This window comes from Fusarium verticillioides, chromosome 8, assembly GCF_000149555.1.
Source record: "Fusarium verticillioides 7600 chromosome 8, whole genome shotgun sequence".
NCBI lineage: Eukaryota > Fungi > Ascomycota > Sordariomycetes > Hypocreales > Nectriaceae > Fusarium > Fusarium verticillioides.
In genome coordinates this window covers 2,089,691-2,108,355 of record NC_031682.1, presented here as the reverse complement: position 1 = coordinate 2,108,355, position 18,665 = coordinate 2,089,691, and the positions used below count along the sequence as shown (strand labels likewise).

At 47.3% G+C, this 18,665-nt stretch overlaps 8 protein-coding genes and 4 non-coding genes across 12 annotated transcripts; 5 read left to right on the top strand and 7 right to left on the bottom strand.

The window, feature by feature from the left end:
* Nucleotides 1-412: 412 nt before the first annotated feature.
* On the bottom strand, nt 413-1,455 carry FVEG_13871 (hypothetical protein). Its single transcript, XM_018903217.1, has 2 exons — nt 772-1,455; nt 413-709 (listed from the first exon to the last, which is right to left on the bottom strand). Exons 1-2 carry the CDS (start codon nt 1,323-1,325, stop codon nt 610-612), a joined length of 654 nt encoding a protein of 217 aa, XP_018762275.1. The 5' UTR covers nt 1,326-1,455; the 3' UTR covers nt 413-609.
* Nucleotides 1,456-2,297: 842 nt separating this feature from the next.
* FVEG_13872 (hypothetical protein) lies at nt 2,298-3,132 on the bottom strand. Its single transcript, XM_018903218.1, has 2 exons — nt 3,057-3,132; nt 2,298-2,993 (listed from the first exon to the last, which is right to left on the bottom strand). Exon 2 carries the CDS (start codon nt 2,983-2,985, stop codon nt 2,512-2,514), a length of 474 nt encoding a protein of 157 aa, XP_018762276.1. The 5' UTR covers nt 2,986-2,993; nt 3,057-3,132; the 3' UTR covers nt 2,298-2,511.
* Nucleotides 3,133-4,284: 1,152 nt separating this feature from the next.
* Nucleotides 4,285-6,370, top strand: FVEG_13873 (hypothetical protein). The gene is made up of 9 exons (XM_018903219.1): nt 4,285-4,535; nt 4,593-4,622; nt 4,677-4,767; nt 4,821-4,862; nt 4,918-5,072; nt 5,121-5,158; nt 5,208-5,345; nt 5,394-5,813; nt 5,861-6,370. Exons 1-9 carry the CDS (start codon nt 4,491-4,493, stop codon nt 5,892-5,894), a joined length of 993 nt encoding a protein of 330 aa, XP_018762277.1. The 5' UTR covers nt 4,285-4,490; the 3' UTR covers nt 5,895-6,370.
* Nucleotides 6,323-6,421, top strand: FVEG_17635. The gene has a single exon. It is a non-coding gene; the product is annotated as a tRNA-Ser (tRNA).
* An 866-nt stretch (nt 6,422-7,287) lies between these two features.
* On the bottom strand, nt 7,288-7,359 carry FVEG_17636. Its single transcript has one exon. It is a non-coding gene; the product is annotated as a tRNA-Asp (tRNA).
* Nucleotides 7,360-7,577: 218 nt separating this feature from the next.
* Nucleotides 7,578-7,693, bottom strand: FVEG_17637. The gene has a single exon (XR_001989336.1). It is a non-coding gene; the product is annotated as a 5S ribosomal RNA (ribosomal RNA).
* Nucleotides 7,694-7,824: 131 nt separating this feature from the next.
* FVEG_13874 (allantoin catabolism protein) lies at nt 7,825-8,834 on the bottom strand. The gene has a single exon (XM_018903220.1). It carries the CDS (start codon nt 8,729-8,731, stop codon nt 7,892-7,894), a length of 840 nt encoding a protein of 279 aa, XP_018762278.1. The 5' UTR covers nt 8,732-8,834; the 3' UTR covers nt 7,825-7,891.
* Nucleotides 8,835-9,099: 265 nt separating this feature from the next.
* FVEG_13875 (hypothetical protein) lies at nt 9,100-10,690 on the bottom strand (the record flags this gene model as incomplete). Its single annotated transcript, XM_018903221.1, has 6 exons — nt 9,100-9,416; nt 9,462-9,728; nt 9,776-10,168; nt 10,216-10,272; nt 10,316-10,461; nt 10,509-10,690. 6 exons carry the CDS (start codon nt 10,688-10,690, stop codon nt 9,100-9,102), a joined length of 1,362 nt encoding a protein of 453 aa, XP_018762279.1.
* Nucleotides 10,691-12,963: 2,273 nt separating this feature from the next.
* Nucleotides 12,964-13,840, top strand: FVEG_17638 (hypothetical protein; the record flags this gene model as incomplete). Its single annotated transcript, XM_018906876.1, has 2 exons — nt 12,964-13,454; nt 13,504-13,840. 2 exons carry the CDS (start codon nt 12,964-12,966, stop codon nt 13,838-13,840), a joined length of 828 nt encoding a protein of 275 aa, XP_018762280.1.
* A 425-nt stretch (nt 13,841-14,265) lies between these two features.
* FVEG_17639 (hypothetical protein) lies at nt 14,266-15,016 on the top strand. Its single transcript, XM_018906877.1, has 2 exons — nt 14,266-14,718; nt 14,766-15,016. The coding sequence occupies exons 1-2, from the start codon at nt 14,298-14,300 to the stop codon at nt 14,990-14,992; spliced, it is 648 nt and encodes a 215-aa protein (XP_018762281.1). The 5' UTR covers nt 14,266-14,297; the 3' UTR covers nt 14,993-15,016.
* Nucleotides 15,017-15,453: 437 nt separating this feature from the next.
* On the top strand, nt 15,454-16,581 carry FVEG_13877 (hypothetical protein). The gene has a single exon (XM_018903222.1). The coding sequence runs from the start codon at nt 15,522-15,524 to the stop codon at nt 16,335-16,337; it is 816 nt and encodes a 271-aa protein (XP_018762282.1). The 5' UTR covers nt 15,454-15,521; the 3' UTR covers nt 16,338-16,581.
* A 104-nt stretch (nt 16,582-16,685) lies between these two features.
* Nucleotides 16,686-16,768, bottom strand: FVEG_17640. Its single transcript has one exon. It is a non-coding gene; the product is annotated as a tRNA-Lys (tRNA).
* Nucleotides 16,769-18,665: the final 1,897 nt, after the last annotated feature.

The window sequence follows — 18,665 nt, the reverse complement described above, 5'->3', positions numbered from 1 at the left end:
TTTCGCTGTCGTTTCCACGAGCGCGAAATTACGGCTGTGACGATGCTGTTCTTGGACTGATCATCAGCCCTTTTGTAGTGGCATCAATTGTAGCTGGCAGGTATTTATCTCAGCTTGCGATTAAGCTTAGAGACTACAGCGGTACAGTGTGGTCTGTGCCCTGTGGGGATGCCTGCCATGCCCTGTAACTTTGGGGAGCTTTGACAGGATCAGCGCCAGGTGCGTACCCCTCACAGGCGGCCTCTGGAACTGCAGAGGTCACGAATGAGACAGATTGGGTAACGAGAATCATATTCAAAGGTGATTTTTCAAGCTAGCTGAGTACTTTACTGGCAAAAGCCGAGGAACTATCTCGGCTTCGTTAACGTTGCTGTAAAGCCTCTGGTGTCTGTTGGCAGTCTAGGTATACAACACTCACCTTTGCGCTTATTATTAGATCGCCAACGGATCACCATAAAGTCAAACTAATTGCCGCTTTCGCGGCAGGGAAGAAATATACTTTGTATTTTTATCTGAATGGAATGTGCATTGCACCGTCAAGCGCCCTGGCCATGCTCCTCATCGCAAATCGCTAGTTATTGTCTCATTGTTGTTTAGTTGTATCTATCATCACCTCGTAGCTTGCGAATGATGTACACGTTCTCGTGCAGAAAACGAGTACACAGCCTGTGGTTTCGTCAAAGTAACCAGAGTAGTCAGATCGACGCGGCTTCATAAAAGAGAGGCGCTTTGTCAGCTGGATGGCTTGTATCGGAAATGATGAAAACTGACCATAATGGGCAAGTCCGCGATCTTCCAATCAACCATGGATCGATGCATTGTGGATGGAAGAGGTGATTGCACGGTAACTTTCTCAGGTTTGTTCCCTCGATAAAATCTTCAGTGCAGATAGAACACGCCGGAGAAGTACGCTCATCTGCCTGTCGTGCGTTTCGATCGATGATACTTGGAGAACGAATCGACAAGTTTGGCATGGTGAAATAGCGCTGCAACTTTTCGAGCTTTGGTTTTCGTTGCTTTCGAAACATGTATGGGGTCATTTGAGCCTTCGTGTGAATCTGCTTCGAATGTATCCGATGATGATAAGTCACGGTGGGCATACTCTCCACAGCGAGCTTTCCCAGACCGGAGCTCGTTCGAAACCGCGGAAGCTGTGTCTCCAAAGGTCGCGGCATATGGTTATTTCGCAGTAGCCAGTGCACGAAGCAAATAACGCAGATGACGAGAATGACTACAACACAAAGGATAATCCCCCACATTGTAGTCGTTTTGTTATCATCATGGTTGGTGTCATGGCTGCTTGAAGGGTCCTCGGATTGTGCCATGCGTGCCACTAGTATCACTAGTCGAAAGAGGAGATAGAAATAAGATGTGAATGTATGTCGGGAGTTGTGTCTTCATAAACATTTCCCGCGACCGGTCAGAATGATTGGTTCTTGTTTTCCTGACATCCAGCATCTGAAAGGGGGGCGTTGATTGGTGTTTGCGGGATTTGTTTCCGAGGGGTCTGAGAGCACATGTCTGATCTCCTGGGAATGCGGTCAAGGGGATCGCTGAGGGGTGAGTCTAAAACTCCCATGTACTTTAACGTAATGAGAAAACGAAGCCTAGCCCAAATTGAGTCCAGTATCATCAGGGCGCATCATCCTGATTGCCGAATTCGCCAATCTTTCCACCGTATTGGGTTAACTAGGGCTTGCATCATCCCAGATTGACGACATTTGTCCCAGAGGCACAAAGGTTGAAGCCAGCAGCCACTAAGCCTATATGATTAAATCAAGCATGTCATTTTACTTGATACTCTTGGAACTGTATGAAATGGGGCTTGTAGTTGGAAGTATAGATATGTCATAGAAGAAATGGTCTCATCAACTGAACCTTCATCTTCAGAAATGACTGCGTATCTTCTACTAAGGCACAAAGATGCCATGTGTAAAACATGTCCCCTCGGTTCAAATAGTCCCCCGCAATCCATTCTGCAAACCAGCCGCGTACATGCAGCGAAAGACGTTTATGTGTAGTTGAAACTAGTGGTCAGTAGATGAGAGCTAGCATAGCACATATAACTTAGTCATCCATGCACTTAGGATGTCAACTATCTGTACTGTTATCCCAGCCTTGTGCCCTTCCTACCTTTTATGCTACTAATGATACCGTGAGGGGAAGGATCACAATGCCTCTGCCTGTAGTGTCGACTTCCGTTCCGTCTTTCCTAAACTGCGCAGAACTGAGAATTTGCCAATCTGCGTAGCATATCTTTCTCCGGTATAAGCTTCTTGGATTCACTGTGATAAGGTTGAGAGATTGGGAGAGGCTTAAACCTCAACGCCTGAGGGGGAAAACACAAATCAACACACACAGGCTTGAATTTTATTTGTTGGTTATACCTCGAAACTAAGTGACATCACTGTGAGGTCCTAGTTCCTGAAAGCACCCAATATAATTGATGAGGGCTGGTTTTGACATCATTAGTTTTCCGTGCTATTTCATCTTGTCCGGCCATAGCTGATCTCAAGTTCTGAGCACGCAGTTCGGTACACCATCATTCGCCTCATAGCATGTAATAGTGGTACCTCCTGGAATCTCAGTCCAAATGCCTTTCTTTAATTCTACCCTCTCGCCACGGACTGATGGCGTATCTTCTTGGAGGACATAAGTTTGGTTGGGGAAGGTGAATGCATGGACCTGGCGGGTAGGGAAACGGGGGAATCCACTGAGCGTTTCTCCAGCAGCTATGTCGAACTGCTTGCACTTGGGCTTCTTTGTGCCGATAACACCTTCGAAGAACCTGCCAACAGAAGAGGTCCTGTGCATTGGGCATTTATCAGGTAGGTCGTTAGGTCCACCAGGTGTCTTCAGTGTGGCACCTTTCAAGGGCCATGTTGTATTATTTTCGAGAACTTCGGGGCGAAATTGGAATTGTTGGGCAACAGATACATCGCCAAGGAGGAGAGCTCCAAAAGCGAGGGTGGTAGAGAGTTTCATGGGGACCTCTAGGATGACAAAGTTAGCTTTTAGGCGTACTGGCAAAGTCTGAGGGTTTTGAGGAACCTTACGGTCGCAAATTGACGCTTGGTCGTGGTGTTTCTGATTCAATCGATGGCCTGTCAGGGATGCGAAGGCGGCCGGGACTTTATACCCACCAGTCTCTCACCCTTCACAGCCGCCAAGGCTTATATTTGAGTCAATTTTTAGCACAGGCTAGCATATGCGAAGACAAATTTACCCGATCATAATCGCCCGTGTTGGCAGCCTGGTGCTTAACCTTATGGCCAGCATGTGGCTCTATACCTCGTGTTGGCTGATGCCCTTGCGGCTCTTGTATATACGGTTTTCGATTTTGCCGCCGCCTTTTATTTTAAACACAGCAGTATTCTCGTTATGTTGAGTTAGTGATAGGAAAGCGATGGCTACTTCTCCCCAAAGATCTCCAGTTGCGATCTACAAAAATCATAGTCTGGGCAGTCAAGTTCTTGTTACCTTCAGATACCGGCTCTTTATTTTGTAATTAAAAATTCTTAGTATGGAGAAAATGCCTGAGTCCCATGTGCTCCGAGATATGGCCAAGGTCATGTTGTATAGTGGAGGGATAAAATAAGCTCCAGATATGGATTCTGTTCTGTCTCAGTAACGAGGGGTAAAGTGACTTCAAGAACGACATCAAAATAACTCCGTGGCCTGTTCTGCATTATCTACTCCTTTCAGACCGAGACTACTGGCGATTTCCTTGAACCACATTTATTGTCATTTCCAGTGTCGTGTTGAGTGGTTCGCGGCCAAGATCCAGAGACATCTATCTCGATATCAACGTGGGATTGCAAGGACTTTAGCTGCAATGTCCGGAACAATAGCCGTGTTAGGAGTTGCGCCTTGTATCATGACGCAACAGTTTAAGGAGAGGTCCACCTGGCATCATGCTTCATAACAAACGCCACTGTCTTGGCTCGAAGTATAAATCCAGATCTTGAAAAGATAAAAATAACAGATGAATTACATATCCTCTATCTTCCTTTCCAAGTATTTCTGGGTAGCATAGACGTGACCGCAGTTTATTAATAGAGGAATATATGGCCATTCCTTTTGACGTACTTATTAAAGCCAGTTGTAAGTATCAAGTGAGGTGAGTGGCTGTCATTATTGCAATACGCTGTTTGGTTCGGGGCCAACGGTGAACTCTACCTCTTTGGGTTTGACACCGTGACGGCCCATCGCTCGCCAATCGGAACAGGTCCAAATGCCTGACACCGGAGCCACTTCTCAGCGCCTGGTACATATTTAGCAGTGTCTGCAACTCTTTGTTGGTTCGTGTCATGCATGTTGGTCGTCAGTTCTGTAGCACAGCATCGGACGAGAAAAGAGAAAACAATGCAGGTTTTAAAGCTCGGATCATGTGCGTACCACATGCGGCATTTAAGTTCCCAATTGACAGACAAACAAACACTTCACGATAGTTTTGGGGTCTTTTGGTAATTTGAGAGCAAAGATCTACAATGACGACTATTGAAGCGCATCCCGTCGTAGACGCTGACGATAACGTTAGTTCCCGCTGCAACCGACCCACTGAAGCTAGGTAGCTAAACTAACGGCCACAGCACTCTGACGCGGACTCGTCACTTGGTGCGGTATGAGATCAGCCCCTCAGCTCACAGGCCTTTGTTGCTGATCTTATGGCATAGGATAATGCATCCTCCACGGACAGCTTGAGAAGCTCAATTCTTGACTTCCGTCAAGAAAATGGAAGAACATACCATGCTTTCCGAGACGGCAGTATGTAGCTCCTCTACTATACAAGCCATGTCACTGACGTGCCCCAATCGTAGAGTACAATCTCCCAAACGATGACGAGGAGAACGAAAGATTAGGTATGTAGCCTCAAATGCCGCCGAGTATAGCATAACAATAACAATAACAACACAGATCTGCAACATAACTTGTTCTTGCTCACTCTTGATAACAAGCTCGGTCTAAGCCCTCCTAACCATCCCGACTCCAAAGTTAAGCGCGTCCTCGACGTTGGCACTGGAACCGGTATCTGGGCGATTGACTTTGGCGACGAACATCCCGAGGCAACTGTGAGCTACGTCATTAAAGCTTATCCAGAATAGCCGCTGATAAAACAGGTCATTGGCGTTGACCTCTCGCCGAGCCAGCCGAACTTGTATGAGTTAAGCTTATGGCCAAACGTGGATAAGACTGATGATTCATAGTGTGCCACCAAATGTTCGCTTCGAGATTGATGATATCGACGAGGAATGGACTTACAGCGAGCCGTTCGACTTTATTCACAGCAGATTTATGAACTTTGGCATTCAGAATTGGAAGTCGTACTTGACCAAGATCTACCAGTAAAACAACTCTCACCATTCATCAAAGAACCATGCTGACACAAGCAGGAACTTGGCTCCAGGTGGTTATGTTGAACTGCAAGATGTCGATGTCATAATGGGCAGCGACGATGGCACCCTCAAGGAAGACCATACCATGTACAAATGGTGCCGCCTTCTCGACGAAGCAGCCGGAAAGTTCAACCGCTCTTTCGAACGCACCTCCAACTTCAAGGATATGCTGAAAGAGGTCGGATTCGTGGATGTTGTTGAGACGCGCTACAAGTGGCCTACCAACCATTGGCCCAAGGACAAGAAGTACAAGGAGTTAGGCCAGTGGAACAACGTCAATGCAGCCTCTGCTCTGGAGGCGCTGACTATGGCGCCTTTCACGAGAGGACTGGGCTGGAGCCGTGAGGAGGTAGAGGTGTTATTGATGGAGCTGAGACAGGACTGGAATAACCCCAAGATCCATGCTTATTGGCCCATGTGAGTGTTTTGATATCCTGGGAGAGATTGTAGCTAACTGTTTGTAGTTGCGTTACTTATGCTAAGAAGCCCGAAGCGTAGTATTGGTGGCAATATTCATCTTCAGTGGGGTTCAGATGGAATTATGAACATTTTACTCACTATGAGAACAGAGCTGGCAATAGAATTGATCCCAACAATTGTGCATTGTGCTTGATAAGCTTTGAGACATCTCTGTTTTACACTTTCTTTGAATTGAGTTCGTGGCGAAGTGCCCACCACCTTGTTTGGGCCTTTGGGCCAGCGGCGTGTTCGTTTTCGGCCTTGTCCTCGCAGTGACGCGTGCATGCAATAACCGACAAAAACCACCCAAAATCTGGACTTTTTCGCGAATCAATAACACAAACACAGTATTACGCGTTTGCGTATATATATATCTCAGTACTCTTTTGACATGTCTCACGCGTGATCCATCGGTAACCCATGTGTCATATGCTCTCAATCGGACGATTGCTGCCCAACGAACTTAGGACAACGTGGCCGAGTGGTTAAGGCGATGCCCTGCTATCTCCTCCGAGACATCATAGGCATTGTGTTCGCACGCGTAGGTTCGAATCCTGCCGTTGTCGATGTTCTTTTATCTCTTTTTGTCGTTTTCTGGTCTGTTTGGTCAATTCGTGGACGTCCAGAAATAAATAAATGCACAGTTGGGGATTGAACACGTTCAGTTACGGGGCTTCTACTGTGGCTCGCCGGCTCCTCTTCGGACCTGTCAGCAAAAGACATTTATGAGCCAACTCTCAGGTCCTGTTTATTTCCAGTCTGGAATTGAACGCCAGATGGATCCACTGAGCAATTGTTTTGGTTCTGGTAGTTCCTAGCAAGACAAGTTTCTCTACCTTCGTCGTTCGCGTCGTCGGCGGGGCTCACAATACGACGCGATCGCAGTCAAACACAAAAACACGCGTCAATATCCTTATGACTGTTGCAATATAGCAATCGGTGCGTTTACGGTAACTTCGATAGTTCACAGGTTGTTGCTTCTGTCGTAGGATATTGGTGTTAATTCCTTTGCGCAAATTGAGATGCGACGTCACACTAAGGCTGTCCTGATCACGCAATTGCCGACCGGTTTTCTTTCTTTCAAGTTCGACGCACCCCCTCATGGTAAGTTTAATAGACTCAAAAAGAAACTCTCTCTCCTTCTCTCTCCTGGCGGGACTCTGTCCTATGGAAGATTCTCTTGACTTTGGTGCTTGGGCGCCCATTCAACCATCTCTCAATTGTCTGACATCAGTTCTTCAGGGTAACCAAAGCGCGGGAGACAGTGGCCCAGTAGCCCTCCAGCGCACAACCTTTTTAAGTTTATTATCAGTCCTGAGACATTGCAAAATAAAAGCGTACACATAGCACCGCTGCAGATAATGCTGTCTGTCAATAGAGCAACAACCCAATTGGCAAAAAAGAATTGCCTGTATATTACAGGTGGCTGGATCTCTCCCGCCGGGAATTGAACCCGGGTCTCAAGCGTGACAAGCTTGCATACTGACCACTATACTACGGAAGATGAACAGGTTGTAACCTGCTGTAGTGGGGTTGCGGTTGGCAGTCGAAGCAGAGTCCATAGACGCATGAGCCCACTATACACGATATTGAAAAAAAAGTCAATGGGGAAAAAGCTCTCACGAGACTTGCCTCAACAGTGCGACCGCGCCAGCACCTCACAGCAACAGATTGCATGATGACAACAAACACAGAAAATGCAATTGCTGCAACTTGCAAAAAAACATGCAACAGCGGGGATTCGCTGGTCGTCACCGACCCAACTACTAATCCGCCGGTTAGTGGCTTGACTATGGGAGAGCGGACGGGATCCCGTATTTTCCACTACCTTTGGTCGCATGTATTAGTTGTACTGTCCCAACGATCTATGTCCACAACAACTTGCTGAAGCCACAGGCTGCAGAACCTCCTGTTTGGAACACAGCACAGTGCAGCGATAACCCAAGACAGAGGTCTGGTGATTGAAAATGCCGATTCAATCGCTTTGTAAGTCTGGGATAAGGATCATGATACTTCCGCATTCTTGTGTATTGTATCTACCTAGATAGCTTCGCGTGTCGGTTTACATCCTTGTACAACAAGTATCTGAACTTGCCAGGTCCACCAGCATAGCAAGCTTGGGGACAAAAAGCTCGCAGCCACATAAAGTCACCAGCTTCAACCTCGACCCAATCCTGATTCAGTCGGTAAACAGCCTTTCCCTCAAGCACATAAAGACCGTGCTCCATCACATGTGTCTCAGCGAAGGGAATGATACCACCAGGCTGGAAAGTCACAATGTTCACATGCATGTCATGTCGAACATCGGTAGGGTCAACGAAGCGCGTTGTCGCCCAAGCTCCATTCGTATCGGGCATTTCTCTGGGCTCAATATCCTTCTCATTCGCGAAGAAGGCCTCGGGTGCATCAAGTCCAGGGACAGATTCGTAGGCTTTGCGGACCCAGTGGAAACGAGCTGGCTCGCTAGAGTTGTTGCGGAGCGTCCAGCCGCTCTTGGGAGGGAGGAAGGCATAACCTCCCGATGAAAGAGTGTGAGCTTCGCCAGCTAGTGTAACGGTGATTTCACCCTCGACAACGAACAAGACACTCTCAGCAGTGTCATCCATCTCAGCACGGTCACTGCCACCGCCTGGTTGAACCTCCATGATGTACTGAGAGAATGTCTCAGCAAAGCCCGAAAGTGGGCGAGCAATAACCCATAGTCGTGTTTGCTCCCAGAATGGGAGGAAGCTGGTGACAATGTCGCTGAAGCAGCCTTTAGGGATGACGGCGTAAGACTCGGTGAACATGGCCCGGTCAGTGAGGATTTGGGTTTGTGGGGGCAAGCCGCCCTTCGGTGCGTAGTAGGCACCCACTGTGTTGTTGTTGCCACCCATTTTGAGATTTCTTTCGAATATTTGAGGATCTAAAGACTATTCAGGACGACGAGGATGAAGATTATTTTAAGAGGGAGACTAAAATTCTCGGTCATCAAGTCCGATATCGAAAAGAGCTCACTTGCTACACCAAAAGTACCCCGCATGAACCCCTCCGAAGCGGACTGGACCCCTTCGTGGAATGCGGCCAATCGGGCCTTTGGCAATTCAGTCGCTTTCGTCTGAAGTTCGTGCTATTCCTATTTCAGCTACGAAATGGGCGACTTAGTAATGGACTTCGGAAGAATAACCCGAAGAATCGGGCTTGTCAAAAGGAATAGTTTTCCCATTGTAGAAATGTACGAGCTTCAAGTACACTAACCCATGTTTCAGCTAGAGCGGCATGAAGATCCCTGAGACTGTGTGCAATCGCTACGAGACAGAGACAGAGTTGCCTCTTTCTTTGTAGATGCATTGATGGACACAGGACCCTCGACGATAATCTCCTTTCCTTTCGGAGCAGGACGAGTGATGGAGAACTCATCCAGCTTGTAGTCAGACTTTCCAGTCAACGCCATCTCAGCAAGTGCCTTGCCCAAAGTTGGCACAAACTTCATAGCCCAGCCAGCGGTGAAGATAGCAATACTCTTCTCCGCGCCACCTTGGAGGTACTTCTCTGGCAAGAAGTCCAGCACAAACATGTTATCTACTTGTATTAGCATGTATAAAGACAGTGTTTCGATGATCTTACCAAAAACATTGGTCTGGAGACAACTAACAGTCGAGGCCGGAACGGTAGCGTCAACGCCGACGACATGGTCTCTGACGAAATCTTGAGTGTCTTGAATATCTCTTGGATCAAGAACATTGGCCTGGCGCTGGCTTGGGTCGTCAATCGTTCGAGTAGCAGCATCCACTGCAATTCTCACAACATTCGGTGGGCCCCATGGCAAGGCTGGGAAGCCGTAGAAGAGTTGGGACCTGCCGTTCACCGATGGTCCGAACTGGAACCACATACCTCACCACCTGTCAGTAATCTGAATCACAACATGAATGTACACTTACTGGGAAAGATTGTGCCGTTTGGTCCGGGATTGGTGTTGAAGTAGGTAGCAACCATTTCCCAAATTTCCAGTCTCAGGCCGATGCTGAAGCTTGGTTTCAAGACATGATTGACGTAAGCTCCACTGGTGATAATGATCTTCTTTGTCAAGTATTTGACCTCTCTGTCATGAACCATCGCGTGGACTTCCCAGATGGACTTATCACTGTCCAGAGGCCGAAGCTGCTTGACCTGAGTATGCTGCTTTGCTTGGGCACCGTAGTCCTTGGCAAGACTGTATAAGGTGCGGAGGAGGAGTTGGACGTTGATGACACCGTTATCAGGAGCGAAGAGTCCGATCCACTTGGGATCGAGGTTCTTGAAGGGATATTGCTCTTCGATTTGCGCAGCAGTCACTGTCTTGGTCAGATTAAGAAGGTAGAATGAGAGTGAGTATACATACGCTCCTTGTAGAACATTCCAAACTTGTCCAAGTTCGCCTTGGGTCCCAGAAGTGATCCTACCCTGGTTAGTACGGCATCTCAAAGGCATAAGTGTCTTACCTTCTGGAGTATCGCCACCCATATCCTTGTCCCCAAAGTTCAGGAGACCTCCCATCCAACGAAGCGACACTCCAGCATCTTTCTCAAGAGCATCCCAATGCCTCATAGCTTCAATTGCGAGCTTGGCCATGAACTCCTCAGTGTACCTATCCTATCAGCCGAGTCCTCAGAATTTATTCTGTGATAGACTCACATAGTGCGAAACATGCGGGCCAAGTCACCAGAACTGCCGGCTTGGTTGAAAAAGTTATTCTGTTCAAGAATCATTACCGTGCTTCCAGCTTTGGCGACTTCGTATCCTGCGGCCAGGCCAACGGGTCCTCCGCCAATAACCACGACATCAAAGACGTCTGAGTTTGAGTTTGAATAAGCCATTATGTTTAAAATGATATCAAAATCCTCGGATCTCGTTGTTGCTGTTCTCGCTTCAAGAGATTCACCTGGTCATGCCAGATCAGAGCCCAGGGCAAGATCAAAGGCGAGGACTTCGTCCTTCTTGTAAGGAGATACAGTGCTATAGACTAGGAACGGCCCGGCATCTCTGCCGTCGCTATCACATTCCATCCTGCAGATAATTACGACAGTTTCTCATGCAGAATGCAGAATGTGCTGTAAGTGGTATAAGTGAGGGGTAAATTTCACACATCGAATTCAGCTTGTTGCCGTGTCTCAGCTCATGCAGGACTACATGTACTGATACAACATTCAATACACTAGTAGAAGAGAAAGTCCCGTACAAGCTACAAAGGCAGTGACGCTGCTATGCATATCACGCTTTCACTACGTTAGCAAGAGTTTCTGCAATGCGTTAGGACTTCCAACTTGGCTTCCGTATTTGGACCACATATTGATTCAGGCGCAGCTGAATGTAAGACAACATACACCACTGCCGTTGCGGACCAGCGGTGTGATGTGATAGTGGTTGTTCAGGCAATTGCAAAGATGCGCAGATGACCGAACCAATTTGTTTTCGTGCACTCGTCGCACCTTGGCCGTGTTTGGCTGACACAAAACACAGCGAAAGGCTTTCGTCCTCTGCTGAATGTAAAGCTCTTACTATAGGGAACCAGCCCATGTGCAATTTCAGTCTCGGCTAAGTCCAAGATTACATGCACGAAGAATATCTTGTCGACAAAGGGTTCCAGATCGAATGGACCTTCGGGGTCGCGTCAAGTGCTTTCATTCGCGAGCCGTAACTGGCGGGAGCCAGACAGACTTGTCCATGACATATCTATGCACTTTCGAGCTGACTATAGGGCTTTCGATACGCCGCCTCTTAGTCTCAAAGCTGTAGTAAATGTAGCCCCATTTCCGTGGAGGAGAGATTTAGAGATTGACACTGAATGGTAAGCATTTAGCTGTAAAATGTACGCGATAAGAATGGTGGACTAAATACAAAGCCATTCGTACTTCCCTTCATCAACTCCTCATATTGTAGAGATTTCTAAGTGCCACGTCGGACTGCCATCTGCCATCGATTGAGTCGATGCAGCTTCAGAGCACGATGCGCATATGGTAGGCCTCGTCCCATAGACAAGATTGCTCTGCTTCGGAAGATTCCGACTCGCTGGGCTGTCGTCTTTCGGAAAATAGATACCCTCAATCGGAAGAAGAACGATGCCGCGTGATGCATTATCATGAGGATCTTGCAGTCCGTCTAGGATCTCGAGGCTTGCTATATTGTCAAGGGAATCGACGTTTCGTTATCCAGTCTAGCAAGACCTGGGAGATTTACCAGAAAGCCGAACATCGAAAGCCAAATAAGCCTTTTGGGGTAGTGCTTACTCTTGAGACGATGGCTTGATTGACTCAATGTTGTCGACAGGCATTGAGATCAACGTCGCGGTTGTTACGAAAGCCAAGTGATGCGCCAAAGGCAACTAAATATAAAAGCATCATTCCGACGAATCCCTTACGAACTAGATTTATCAATCGGAATCCAAACAACCTTTTCCAAACAATGTTCCGTAGGGTTATTCCCATTACAACGCCCGTGTTTCTCTAATGACGAGAACATTCAGCTGTGTTCGGACAAGGCGCCAGGTCCAGTACGATCTAGCCAGCCATGGGGCGTTGAAATCCTCTTTTCTGATAGGTCTCTCGGATCTGGGCGCTGCTTAAACCCGATTTCATCCACGAAGCTGGGATAGCCACATTCCAGTGCCTGTTACCATCAACCTTATGGGAATGACGGCTCGATGATCCTCCGATCGACTGGGGAATAACAGGAGGATGAACCCCGACCCCTGGCCCTGGATCCAACGTTGGTTCATCGTGACGTCTCACTGCCCTCGGCCCCTGCACCGATATCCACAACAGCATGAATATGACCCCCGAAGAGATGGCAGCAAAGGCGGCTGAGTCTAGGTCCGGAGTCGTGATTGGAGTATCGGTTTCGCTGATGGCTCTGTCAGTCCTGATGGTCGGGTTACGACTCTGGTGTCGGCGGCAGAGACAGATGCTGGGGCTTGACGATGTGACTGCAGTGGTGGCTCTAGTAAGTCAAATAAATATATTCCGAGACAAAATATTTCTAAATCCATTTACTTTAGGCCTGTATTTTAGGCTGTGGATCGTCCATCATCGCCAGTATGTGTCTTTTCTCTATATCAACAACAGTCGCTAAGCTAGGATCGCAGTGACGCATTATGGACTGGGTCGACATGTCTATACATTATCCTCTCAACAGATATCCCTTTACCTCCGAGTACGTGGGCCAGACCTCCACCCATATGGAGAATCCTCTGACATTTAGCCTGCAGTGCTTCTGGATATCGATCTTGTTCTATACCTACGCGCTTTTCGCCATCAAGTTGACATTTCTAATCCACTATTACCGAATCATGTCTGTCTCTAACATGAGATGGCTATACTTGGGCGCACTCGGTTTCATCATCCTCTGGGGCACCTACCAAGGCATTGGAGTATTCTTTTTTTGCACACCAATTCAATCTTTTTGGGATGCAGGTGTCAAGGGACGCTGCCTCCTGGCGCAGCCTACTATATGGCTCATCAGTGGCATCGTGCACATTGTCACTGACTTCGCAATCATCGTCATGCCTCTACCCATTGTTTGGAAACTTCAGCTTCCACGATCCCAGAAGATTTATCTCACTGGTATTTTCGGCCTTGGAACACTGTAAGTGTTGCAACTAGATTTCCATGTCATTTACTAATATATTCTTCAGTACTCTCGCGATCGGTATTCTCCGCGTGCAGTGGCTCGACCCCGTTACAGACATGACGTGGTGGAACGTTACAGCAGCTTCATGGTCCATGGCAGAGATCGTGTCTGGAATAACTTGTGCTTGCCTTCCGACTTTCAAGCCCTTGCTGATTGGTATCAAGAATTGGCTCCATCGATCGGATGATGGAGACAGCACCATCTGTCTCCAGGATCAAGGAAGAAATGAGCTTACGGGATCAACCTTGGCTGCATTTGAGGGTCATGGAGGTGTCGGTACTGGACCGAAAGTACCAACCAGTATCGCAATGTATGGAACCCAGACGAACATATCGGCATAACAGGACGGAAACAAATCGAAGAAGAAACCAACACAGACGGTATAGTGGTGCTATAATATTTAGATATTAATACCTGTATAAACTTGTAATTTATAATGCCTTGGCTCCGCGAAACAAGAAGATGCTTAACCTCATTTAGTGGAATCTAACAATGTCCTTTGCCCCACGTTTCTCTTCAAGCTCTCACGCATTGTAGATGCTAGATACAATTGCACAACAACCACGGATATCCATAAAAGACAGTTTCTACTGTGATATATCGACGAAATCGTACGTTGAAATTCTCCAATATTCGGCGGCAGCAGAATAATCGCCCTGGAGCAAAAAGGGCGCTAATGCCATGTCATCTAGGGCGCAACTTTAGTGGATCTCTCGTCCGCCATTTTTTGGCTTCACATGGATCCCTCTCACTGTCCATCCTTCCAAGAACATCTCAACTTTGTATTACATCGAAATCATGACAATCCGCTTAATCGAAGCCTCGGATGAGCATCTTCCTGCAATAGCTCGTATCGCAACCTCGGCTTTCCACCCCAACACAGATGCTCTGTCACGACGCTTATTTCCCCCTCACCTACAACCAACAAACCTCCCCGATGGCGAAGCAGCATATGACTGGCGCTTTGCACGCAAAGCATCAAGCCTAGCATCGCCAGAGTCTCATCTCGTTGTAGCTGTTGATGACGAAAAGTTACAAGATGACCAAGTCGTCGGCTTCTCGCTTTGGGATGCGCCTCCTGCTACTGGCGGTGACTCTGGGCCCAGCAAGGAGATACCATACACTTCGCTCGATAAGGAGGCCTATAATGAGATGAAAAAGACTGTGAATCAAGATGCTGTTGATACTTTTGGAAAACAAGGCATCGCTGGTGTTTGGCGTACGTTTCCCACTTTACTTTCTCCGCTGCAGTGACTGACCGCCTAGATCTTGACTATATCGGTGTCAGCCCCGGTAACCAGAGACGTGGTATCGGCAAGATGCTGTTACAGTGGGGTCTTGATCGTGCGGCTGCGGAAGGAAAAGATTGCTATTTAGTAGCTACTGAAGCAGGTCGGCCATTGTATGTGGCTGCTGGCTTTAAGGATATTCGAGTGGTATCGATTCTTGGTATTCCCCATTATTCAATGATTCTGAGGGCTGGCAGTTCATAAGACAAGCAAGCCTCGAAAGGGTAGAAATGAGATAGCATAATATAAACAAACGCTATTTTGTCACTGCTTAAGTATTGTTTGTGAGGGCCGTGCTTGATTCGATGACTCCATCAAGACTATGATAGGAGTCATGAGAGCATTCGATGGCATGATCTGAGATGTCAGCCGTCGCGGAAGGGTCTTGAACTCGGATAGGATTTGTCATGGTAATAATTCTATCCCTTCCTTTTTCTCCGGATAAGATCACAAACCACGTCAGCTGGCATAATGTAATCACTATACCGAATCGAGAGTGGTCTATTGGCTTGGCGAAACCAATTGTCAAAATTTATCAGCGAGCTATCGATTTTCATCAGACGTTAGCGCTCGTGTAATTTAAGATGCCCCATCATGATAGCGCAAGCACCAAGTACTTCAGCACTGCGAAACCGTTTTCCGTCGGTCCTGGACCTTTACCTGCATTTTCTCATTCCTTTCCTTTTGGATCATCGCGTTCGTTACAGCGACTATCTTATTCACTCATTCTAAGATGGCATCGCAGAGACTTCTCGCTGCATTCGCGGCCCTCTCCATCCTCATTGGATCTGAGGCTAGCCCCTGCAAGCCGATTTCTTCCACCACTGAGATCCAGGCTACATCAACCTTCTCTTCTGAGACTGAGACTGCCACTACTAGCGACGCCACTTTCACCTCTGAGCTGACCTCAACTGAGTCGAGCTACGCCACGGACATCACCATCACTGAGAGCGAGACAGCGACATCCAGTGAAGCTGAGTCCACCTCAACCGTGGTTGTTTCCACTACCGAGACTTCTGCTTTCACTTCTACTACGGAAGCTGCCTCTACTACCTCGGCTGCACCTGTTGAGACACCTACTATCATCATCAACGGTGACTTTGAAACCGGTAGCATTGCTCCATGGGTCAACTTCGGCATCGGCGCCTTTGCCGACATCGACCTTTCATCAGTCCATTCAGGCTCTTATTCTCTCAAGATGGGCTCCCAGGCTAGCGAATGGTCAAATGTCTTCCAAGTTCTCCGCAAATCAACCCTCGTCGCAAACCAGCCTTACAGTCTTACTCTATACGCCAAGGTCAGCTCTGGCACTTCTTGCAGTGCTTTCGAGGCGTTCATCGACAACAACGACCTCAACGATGCCTTTGGATCGAGGATTAGTGTTACTGGTGCCCAGATAGCCAGTGACTTTACTGGTCTTTCGGGCGAGTTTTCTCTGACACAGACTGCTTTGGACAGTAACAATCCTATTCGGGTCATCATCAGGGCGAAGTGCAGCAATGGCTTCGTGGCCTGGGTGGATGACGTTCATTTGGGTATCTCAGACTAATTTTACTCATCTCCGGGAAACAGTGAAGGTAATGGCAGTAGCCAAGACTTAAGGACCATTTTTAGATATATTTTCATTATAGCAGGCAACCTGATTCACAACCAGGGCTTCGCTACACATAACTGCCTATCCCGCATCCTTTTATGGTTGTAAAATAATTAGACTTTCCATTCTTAACATATCATTTAGTCTCACCACTCAAGTATCTAAGTTACAACGACGATATACATGGTCCGCTCTCAGTATGATGGCCGTATAGCTCACAGAGCTTTAGTAGAACACATAACTACTTGTCAAGAAGTGCAAAAAAGAAAGCCTCGCAAACGCTCGCAATCGTAATATAGGAACAGCCCGATGCGGGGGTCGAACCCGCAACCTTGAGATCGCGTACTCGTAAGAGTCTCACGCTCTACCGATTGAGCTAACCGGGCGTGGCTCTTAATTGATGCTGGGCGTGGCCCTCGAAGCGACCAAGAATAGGGAGTCCTGATTCAGTCATCAGTAAATTGAGTGCGAAGTATTTCTGACGGAAGATTATGATATGGAAAGGAGCAGTATTCGATTCGGCGGTCTCTTCGGTTGATCGCTGATGCTCCCTGAAATCGGTGGTGCAGGGTGGTGGCCCTGTTTTTTAGTGAGAAGTGTCACGTTAGTGGTGGGAGGGCTTCGCTTGTTCCTTGACGCATTCCAAAGTGGCGGTATAATGCGACCTTCCAATGTGATTTGTGATATAATTTCAGCGGAGAAGTCAAATTGGAGGGAAAAGGGAGCGAACCTCCTCTTTAGATCTGATCCGAAACATTGTTCAGCAGCAAGGGTTGCTTGCTTGCTGATGGAACGACTAAGTTCCAGCCTGCATGCCTGGTAATGGTTCTCATGCGCTGACCTAATTGCAACAGTAGCTATTCGACGTCGGTTCATACTTCAAATACCTCGAAACCTCAACCGCAGCTTCGGTCACAGTGAATCAGCTCTCAGCTCTCCACTAAACTAGTACTATAGACAGAGCACCAAACGACGCTTGAAGTAACCCAATTCAGAAGGATAGGCACCGTGAGGAGAGCTTCAGATCTCCTACGCATATCATTAATGAGTTTTCGACCGACAAGACTGAGATGAGAAATACTGCAGAAAGATACATAATATCCACCCTTGAGCACGACTTCCCACAAAAGTAAATACTCAGTAGCCCAAGCAGGCTTTGTGAATTGAAACCCTTTCGCCGTGGAAGATCTGACTGCAATCGTTTAGTTTACTTAATAGTTATATTCCCGCCAATAATGAGTTTCATCCATCTGGTTCTATACTAAATCTGTCCCATTGTTATATGCCCAACTCGCTTTATCATTGCGAGGTCAAATTCTATCTAGAATCAAAGACCACCTTAGAGAAGTCTTGGCAGAGCACATGCTGTATATATCACTTTATTATCCTGGACGGCAGATATCATGTCTCTCTCTCGTACTCTAAGGGCCTAGGATAGATTTCAGTGGTGTCTTAGCGACTGAACGAAGTCCGATAGCATGACATTGAAAATTAGAGACTTCACCTAGGAAGCGGAATAAGAAAGGTTCTCAAGTTGAGCCATCTTGATTGACACCAGAAAGATGAACTACACTATGCTAGACAAGCTCCGGAAGATAAGCCCTGAACTATTCTACGATGATACTTTTCCAATGTTGCAGCTAAAGAGAGATTGCATATGGTAAAAGTCGCTGTGCGGTTTCCATCACGATAGAGCCGGTCCTGACCTGAAATCCGATGAAAGAAGTAAGAGAATGTATTATGATTGAAGAAGTTGAATGTTACTGAATCATTTCGTATTCGTTTCGTAGGTAGTGTTCTGAGCAAGGGCCAGACAGGTTCGGTGGTTTAGGTGGGATATGTGGGACCTGAAAATCAGGATGAAAATATCTTGCACGTTGTGCCTCTTGACTGATAAACGAGCCCAGTCGTAGTCGGAACTCCCGCTACTAGATGGCCAACGATTTCCAGTCATTCCCGGTGAGGTTTCCCCTGTCTTACCCGCCAATGCTTGGCGACCTGAGGATCAATGCTTTCTTTACCATTCATCACACAAGCAACTGCAGCCCGAGAAGCATCTTCAAGTCTAATATTCTTTGATTCGGGAACATTCAATAAACACTATGCCAAGATTGAATTTCCCTCCGATTCATTATTCGTTGGTTGAGAGATGAAACTAGATGGCGTTCATGTCTGGCCGAGTATGCGTGTTGTATGACGCCGGAGCTGGAACTTATTTTTCCGCCCCCTTTGCTCACCTAGGCTCAGCCATTCGGGTACCACGCCAAAACACGTGACGCAATT

What these genes read in the sequence shown, in the direction of transcription:
- FVEG_13872 (XM_018903218.1), bottom strand. Translation starts at nt 2,985, where the DNA reads ATGAAACTCTCTACCACCCTCGCTTTTGGAGCTCTCCTCCTTGGCGAT.
- FVEG_13873 (XM_018903219.1), top strand. Translation starts at nt 4,491, where the DNA reads ATGACGACTATTGAAGCGCATCCCGTCGTAGACGCTGACGATAAC. An exon ending in CGAGGAGAACGAAAGATTAG is followed by an intron (nt 4,863 to 4,917) that starts GTATGTAGCCTC and finishes ATAACAACACAG; the next exon opens with ATCTGCAACATAACTTGTTC. An exon ending in TCGCCGAGCCAGCCGAACTT is followed by an intron (nt 5,159 to 5,207) that starts GTATGAGTTAAG and finishes GATGATTCATAG; the next exon opens with TGTGCCACCAAATGTTCGCT.
- FVEG_13877 (XM_018903222.1), top strand. Translation starts at nt 15,522, where the DNA reads ATGGCATCGCAGAGACTTCTCGCTGCATTCGCGGCCCTCTCCATCCTC.
- FVEG_13874 (XM_018903220.1), bottom strand. Translation starts at nt 8,731, where the DNA reads ATGGGTGGCAACAACAACACAGTGGGTGCCTACTACGCACCGAAGGGC.
- FVEG_17639 (XM_018906877.1), top strand. Translation starts at nt 14,298, where the DNA reads ATGACAATCCGCTTAATCGAAGCCTCGGATGAGCATCTTCCTGCAATA. An exon ending in AGGCATCGCTGGTGTTTGGC is followed by an intron (nt 14,719 to 14,765) that starts GTACGTTTCCCA and finishes CTGACCGCCTAG; the next exon opens with ATCTTGACTATATCGGTGTC.
- FVEG_13871 (XM_018903217.1), bottom strand. Translation starts at nt 1,325, where the DNA reads ATGGCACAATCCGAGGACCCTTCAAGCAGCCATGACACCAACCATGAT. An exon ending in TCGCGGACTTGCCCATTATG is followed by an intron (nt 710 to 771) that starts GTCAGTTTTCAT and finishes TCTTTTATGAAG; the next exon opens with CCGCGTCGATCTGACTACTC.